The sequence below is a fragment of the Salvia miltiorrhiza genome, unplaced genomic scaffold (assembly GCF_028751815.1).
Source record: "Salvia miltiorrhiza cultivar Shanhuang (shh) unplaced genomic scaffold, IMPLAD_Smil_shh original_scaffold_220:::fragment_1, whole genome shotgun sequence".
NCBI lineage: Eukaryota > Viridiplantae > Streptophyta > Magnoliopsida > Lamiales > Lamiaceae > Salvia > Salvia miltiorrhiza.
In genome coordinates this window covers 182,014-190,083 of record NW_026651504.1, presented here as the reverse complement: position 1 = coordinate 190,083, position 8,070 = coordinate 182,014, and the positions used below count along the sequence as shown (strand labels likewise).

Sequence of the window (8,070 nt, the reverse complement as noted above, 5' to 3'; positions counted from 1 at the left end):
AAGGGGCTCATTATTACTCGTATAAATTGCAGATTGAAATGGTTATTTAACTTAAGAAATAATAAAATCTAATATGATTATATGATAAGTGGTAACCTTAGAGTGAATGTCGTAGAATTAATGAAAGCAGTATTGTAGCAACCTCTCCACTCTTTAAGCTGCGGTTAAGAGATGTGTTGACCAACAAACTTCACCATTAATCACCTCTTGTTCGTAGCAACCTATCATTTCCCTAAATTTTATATATTCACAATTTTGGAAGCTTATTGTCCCCTTTGCCACCCTCGATCTTCCTATACAAACAAAAACTGAAATATGGGACGGAGCAAACTCCCGATCAAGAAAATCGAGAACACCACCAATCTCCAAGTCACCTTCTCCAAACGTCGATATGGCCTCATTAAAAAGGCCTATGAAATTGCAGTTCTATGTGACATTGATCTCACTTTGATTATGCTCTCCCCTTCCGGTAGACTCAGCCATTTTTCCGGTAGGAAAAGGTATATATAATTAAATTCATCTCTAATATCCTAAAATTATATTATTTCATTTAATTATTGATTCCTCATTGCCGCATTCATGATTATAGAGTTGAGGATGTCATATATCGTTACATTAATCTCTCCGATCGTGACAGAGGAGGGTAAGCATGTTAGACTATATTTGCTTTCATTAATTCTTATTTATTGCAACATAACAAGTTTTGTTGTTGTTGTTGTAAATTGCAGGATTATTGCAAATAGAGAGGTATTTTAGCCAGATACATACAAATTAAATAGTGAATTGGTTTTTCCACAATTGTTTTATATGCTATTTGCAATTTAACTGTGTTTTTTTTTTCCATTGATGCAGCAAATAGTAAACACATTAACGAAAATAAAAACTGAAAAGGATCTTGCTATGCAAAGGTTCTATCTCTTTTTTTGTTTCCGGGAATTTTCATATATTTCTTCATCTTCCAATGAGGAATATGCTGATTTTCTTTTTAATTTTTTTTTTCAGTGCCGCAACTCCTGGCTCTGATACTGAGGTAAAAAACAAAAAAAAAACCGTTTAATCATCATGTATACACAAATAATTTCACCATTTTGGTTTTCAGGAAATACAGAAAGAGATTCTAGATTTGCAAAGACAACTCGAGAAAGCTCAAGATGAACTTAGGTACACAGGGACCAACAATGATACTAAAAATCAATAGACATAAAATATTATGGTGCTTAGATTTATTCGTTTGTTAATGGACAGAGTGTTCGAACCAGATTTAGATAAGTTTACAACTCTAGGAGACTTCGAAAAATCCGAAGTGCAACTTAAGGAAGGCCTACGCCGCGTTATGCAAAGAAAGGCAATAATTCAAGACTAATTATATTAGTTATTTCTTGGATTTTTCCCATTCTATCCTTAATCTCAACCTTTAATATATATGTATTGTTAATGTTATCACAGAGAAACCTCTTCAACAAAGTGGGCCAGCAATCAAGTTATCAAGACACGTATAGGGTTCGATTTATATATCTGTAACATTTACTATGTTTGTCTTGTATTCGACAAAATAGTAACACTAATGTGTCATTTTTGTTTGCAAAAGGAAATAAATACAGTTGTTCAATATTTAACTGAAGCACAAACACATGGAGCAAAACCCTTGCTCGAGAACGAGGATGATCAAGGAATCGAGCTCAGCAATATTGAGCACGTGAATTTTGGATCGGATGCGTGTTCTGCCAATCTAAGGTCTGCTCATATATATAAAATCAAAGTCATGTGTAATTTTCAGAAATAAAATACTAAATGAGTAATTGTTTGCTCTTTAATTTCAGGAAGCAATCATCACCAACGATGTATGAGTCCGTTTCTCAGACAAGTGGAAACGAGAATGCCCAAACTGTGGAAGCATGTTCCAACAATGTTCTAAGCGATGATGCTTTTCAACAATTCCATTCCTCAAAGAATCACTACACATCTTTACTGCAACCAGACAACTCTACTCATTTCAAGGTTCCAACAAATATTCTCAATTTTGCTACTGAGTGTTAATTATTTTATGAGGAGAATGAGTAATTAATTATATTTTGATTTTGATGTTGCATATCGCAGGACGTTCTGGAAGGTTCGAATGAAACCCTAGCCGCACTAGACGAACATACGATGTTCTTACCATCACAATGCCACCAGCAACCCTCAAGTGAACTTCATCTATAATCAAGTTTATAATCAAACTAACTGTTTCAAATGTTATTTGCACCAAACCATATGTTTTCCCTCCTTAAACCAAGGATTTCAGAGTGTTTGTGTATTGTTTTAATAAGATATATACTATTCTCCAATTTGGCTCACTATTCTTCTTACTTATAAACTAATCCGCTTTTCCTTTACCATACCACATAATTAATACTCTTATTTGAGAAAATAAAAAATATATAAATCTTCGTCCCTAAAAACTAAAAAGTTTGCCTCAATTTTTTTGGGGATGTCCCAAAAAAATTTGCCCCAATCTCCTTACTTTTTATTTTTGTACATGGCCTCACCATCAACTTTACAATTACAACCATTCAAACACTATTTTTGTACATGACCCCACCATCAAATAACTTTTTTTACCAATTTTTATTAAAACTCGTGTCATTCCCTCTGGGGCAATTTTTAAAGGACGGAAGGAGTATCTATTTAATTTTCAATTAACAATTTGATCTATTTAATTCAACAACTATAATAATTAAACATTTTTTTAAAATAAGCAAATCCTTTGTAAAATAATACTCAATAAATTAATCAACTCTATGAATTAATAAATTTCTTATGTCCCCAACTTGGGTCAATTCAAAAATCATCAATTTTAATAAAATAAAACATAATAACTTTTTAGAGTACCTCTTTATAAATACTCCATCCGTCCCTAAAAATTGTGATCCAATGGAAGTGACACAGATTTTAAGAAAAAATATGGTAGTTGTGTTTGAGTGGATATTGGGTCTCACACATTTTTATAAATAATGAGAGGAAAAGTTTGTGGAATTATTTCCAAATAAAGAAAGATCACAATTTTCAGGGACATTCCAATATCGTAATAAGGTCACAATTTTCAGGGAAATATGGAGTATTATATAAGTCATGTTACTATTATAAATTAATTATTAAAGCATTATTTATTAAAATATTCTAATTATGAATAGCTATGGTTATAACTTGTTGAAATATGAATTTATTGTTGAATCATCTTCAGCCTGATCATCATTAGGATCTCTAGTAATATCAGCCACAATGAATTGATAATACATGTATTTATTTAAATATTCTCTCTCATTTGTCTTTACACATTATATATTAATAAATTAAAAAGTTATTAAGTTATTAATATATTGTTAACTTTTTGATAAAATTCTCATGTCTCAAAGTTATTAACTTAATTATATTTTCAAGCACTTGCATTTCAATGTATAATAACATTTATATACAATTTAGTAAATATGTGACATGTGCCCTATTTATTTAGATAATTGTGAGTAATTGTATTTTCATTTATCTAGTTAAGTAAATAGATTTTATAGGATATTTATCTTTTCAAGATTCTAAAAAGATTTCCAGATATATATATATATATATATATATATATATATATATATATATATATATAATAGATTTTGGATAAGAAAATATAATTATTATTTCTAAATATTAAATATTAAAGTAAGTTTTTAATATCTAAGAAATTAATATTTTTTTCTAAATATATAATACTATAATTTACACAATACTCTTAAAATAGACAATCTATATTCGTGCACAAAACACTTTTTATATTAGTAAATTAATACTCCATTCGTCTTACAAAAATATAAACATTTGTAAGTGACACTGGTTTTAAGAAATATTAGATAAAAGTGTATTGTGAGTGGAAAATGAGTTACACTTTATGAAAAGTAAAGATAAAGAGTAGAAGGATTGTTGTGGGGTAGTATACATAAATAGAAATGTTCATGTCACTACAAGAATTAAGCACATAGACAACATATTTTTAATAAATATGTTGTCAATTATTATATAGACAACAACAATGACCAAATCTGTTGTCTATGAGCTTAAAAAAATGTGGTGTGAGACGCCCAAAACGACAAAATCTTCATTTTTTTGTGAAACGGGGAAAGTATATTTTTCTAAATATATTATAATACTATAATTTACACAATTACTTGAAAATTAAATATATAATACGAATATAATAGACAATTTATATTTGTGCACAAAATACTTTTTATATTAGTATATATTCGAGTTGATTATTAGATCGAATCGAGAGTTTCATATTTCTCTTGTGGCTTATTAGGTAATAAACTTTTAGGGTTAAATGCATGTAATATCATAAACTTAAGTCAAATTCCAAATTTAGCATGGACTTCAAAAGTTCTAATTTATATGGATAACTTTACCCCGTGTTCAAATTTAGCACCATTTTTCGATTTGACTTGCCGGCACACGCTTCGATCCTACATGTCATTGACATGGCTTGCCGGCACAAGCTTCCGGTCGGCGAGCAAAACGTTGCGTTTTGCTCCCCAAGCTTTCTCTCTCGTCACTCTCTCTCTCTGTCGATCACTCCTCTTCCAACACCCATTTCTCCTCCCGTCGCCCCTCTTCCTCCACCATCGCCGCTGCCACGGCTATCAAATCCCTCCTGTGGCGGCCTGTGACTCCTGCTGTTCGTCGGTCAGGAGGGAAAGAGAGGGGAAAAGCCAGCTGGAGCGGTGACGTTATTGATGCCTTCCAGTCGAGGCGAGAAAGGGAGGACGACGACTGCAGGTGTCGGTCGAAGTCAAAAAGGAGGAAGGCGGCGACAATGGCGGCGGTCCGGCTAACCGCTGCTATCGGCTGAAGTACCCTTCCCATAACCACCCTCTCATCTATCTTTCTCTCTCTCGTCTTTGCAGGTTCTTCCCTCCCCAGAACCACCCTCCTCCACTGCGCCGCCTTTTCTTTTTCTTCGACTTTCTTCCCTCCCCAGAACCACCCTCCTCCATTGCGCCGCCTCTTCTTCTAATTTGATTTTCTTCCCTCCCCAGAAAAATGCACCTTCGCGCCGCCTCTTCTTTTTCTTCTTCGATTTTCTTCTTCCATGCTTTAGATCTATAGACTATGGTTGTAGATCTTGGTATAATCTCCGACTATGGTGTAGGCGAAGCACGCTTCTTCGACCATGCTCGTCTCTCTCTTTCTTTATTCGTTGCTAAAATTGAACACGGAGTAAAGTTACACATTTAAATTGGACGTTTTTAAGTTACAAATTATGACGTGTCATTTGGAAGACACGTCATTGCCACGTGGTTCTGAAATTTCTGCCGGAAAATAAATCGGTGCTAAAATTGAATACGGAGTAAAGTTATCCATATAAATTAGAACTTTTGAAGTCCGTGCTAAAATTGGAATTCGACTTAAGTTCATGATATTACATGCATTTAATCCAAACTTTTATTTGCCGTTTTTATCGGTTGTTGGACATTTGTAGTGTTGAAATTAAGCTTTATAATATTGTATTGGACTATTATAATTCTATTGGTTGTATGACCAGAAATTAAATGCTTGCTATTAAGTTTCGCTTAAGTTTTTGACAATGATGCGCAGCTCAGTTGGTAAGATGCGTCCCCTCCGGCCACTAAGGGGGAAAATGAGGAGTCATTGTTCATGCTCTTTTTAAGAAAAAAAAAAATCCGCTTAAGTTTTGTCTTATTCTGCAACTTTTGAAGATATTTAAGGGTTGTCCTACTCAAAAACCAAATTTAGAATGGAAGAAGCTTTTCAAGGCTCATCAACGACGAAGAGCATTCGATGAAGATGAATTGAATTTATTCATATCAATGGTTTCTGAGGTGGGAGAGAAGTCACTAAAATCAAAATCAATATTTTTGTTTAAACATAAATTGAAGCATGGAATATAGAGAGAGATTTATATATGCTCCGAAAAGTTGAGTTTATTGATCTTGAATTTAACTATTTATAAAGCTTACAATTCAACATCCATACGTCACGTGAGAATTTATGAGATATATAACAAACAATTCAGCATGTATATATATTATCTCATACAACAACTTTTTTTCTTTTTTTAGAAAATCTATATATTAGTTCATTACTTCTATTAAATATAATTAATTTATTGGATAGATACATTTATTTATAAGTCTTATCATCAATATATAGCTATAGATATATATCACATAGATTAATTTAGTGCGTGTAATATATATCTAATGAATTAATATATTTTTATAAATATATAATATGTAAAATCAACTTGAAATAAAATATGTAATAAGGGTAAAATAGGTAATCCACATGTTGTGCACAAGGCTCTTTTTCTATTAGTACAGGTATATATTATACTAATAATGGTTTAACCTTTTATGTTCTTTTCATCTCAGTCTTTACTAAATCTTTTCCTCTTAGTGGGTTCATTCATAATTTTAAGCGTTTTAATTATTTTGAGAATCCAAAGTTAAAATTCTCATCAAGAAGCAGGTCTTCCCACTCCCATAAATTGCTTTTCTGAATCTTCGATGTCCAACCAGTGTTGTCTCCAGATGTCCCCTACGATCATCATAAATAATTTGAAAAATTAATGCACAGAAAAAAGAATAATTATAAATTTGATGTTCTTTGGAAAGGAAAAAAAAAAAAAAAAACGATAACTGCCACATATTTTCAAACAATTAATGTATGTATACCTACATTAAAAAGTGTGCATTATTAAACTTCATTAGTTATGGGGAAAATGTCTTATACTCAATGTTAGAATGTTTAATTTCTTTAACTTGTACTCGTATTTTAGATATTCGTAGCCGCTATCCTAGTTTTATATATTAAGTTTTTCGTATATATATCTACCTCTTGTTTCGAATTATCCAACATATTAACTTGGCTGGTCTCTTCTCCCTTGTTGGTGAAGTTGCAAGTTGCATATTGCGAGCTTATTTGTATCGTATCAAATTGAGGTATTTTCAAGTTGCTACCATAACTTGTAAATATTGTGGTTGATGTGGACCTAACAAAAAAAAACATTAATTAATACTTAATAAAGCACGTAATTATAGATATAGAGAAGAAATCATATATATAAATCTCTTTACTTTCGGTAGCACTGTATATTCCTTTTAAAATGGATAATGTTAAACACTAAAATACATAATACTGAACACAAAAATACATATATAAATTCAACATCGCACAAATGCATCAACTCGAAAATACATATCACTGCACATATATAATGTACATAAAAATGTATGCATGAGTACTACAATACATCTGTATTTTAAAGGGAAAACTTGCTTCGTTCTAATAAATAATTAATTTCCCTCTTGGTGAAATGTGAAGTTTAATTAATTCAACATAAAAAAAATTACGTACCTAGGCGGCAAGTTGCTTAAGCTCTGGATGGAATTGTAGAATGCATTTGAAAACGTAGCCTAAAAATAATTTTCATATTTTATTAGGTGTAATATTTTCAGTGAATGTATCTATATATGATATTAACCTAATTATGTTTAAATTTTTTTTATAATGAATGCATACCGGCGAGAAAGTATTCCAAGCATTAACCGTATCTTGTTGAGGAAAATTCAATAAGGTATGATCTACCACAACAGGTTGCTGCAACAAAATTGTCGATTTTTTTGTCAAGATTGCAAATGCATAATTGTACAACTTGTAATATTCATATATAAACTACCTGTTGCAGATTTTGAAATGAGGAGGGAATTTCGTGACCAGATTCTACCATGAAACCAGAATGAGGAAGGTTCGATATGTTGGATCTCTTTGGATCTAAATTTGGTAAAGGATTTGCTTGATTGAGTATGTCTTGAAGTCGAACTTTGGCGCTATAGAGAAAAACCTTTGAGTTAATATAGAAGAGTCTATTTGATTTTTAGGTTTTACACAAAAGTTCATGACATATTTATACTTGTTGCATGTATAATTCTCAATGTGCACTTATAATAAGAAGGCAACATGAACATAGGTAAATAAAATTAGGGTCAATCGTGTTTTGTGACCCAAACTTTCAATGTTTTTTAAAAT

The 8,070-nt window shown here is 31.5% G+C and overlaps 1 protein-coding gene across 1 annotated transcript; it reads left to right on the top strand.

Annotated features, from left to right (window-relative positions):
• The first annotated feature begins 294 nt into the window (after positions 1-294).
• On the top strand, positions 295-2,327 carry LOC131003568 (agamous-like MADS-box protein AGL104). The gene is made up of 11 exons (XM_057930093.1): positions 295-500; positions 590-643; positions 729-747; positions 853-908; positions 1,003-1,030; positions 1,100-1,161; positions 1,246-1,345; positions 1,447-1,500; positions 1,589-1,734; positions 1,821-1,998; positions 2,098-2,327. The coding sequence occupies exons 1-11, from the start codon at positions 316-318 to the stop codon at positions 2,200-2,202; spliced, it is 987 nt and encodes a 328-aa protein (XP_057786076.1). The 5' UTR covers positions 295-315; the 3' UTR covers positions 2,203-2,327.
• Positions 2,328-8,070: the final 5,743 nt, after the last annotated feature.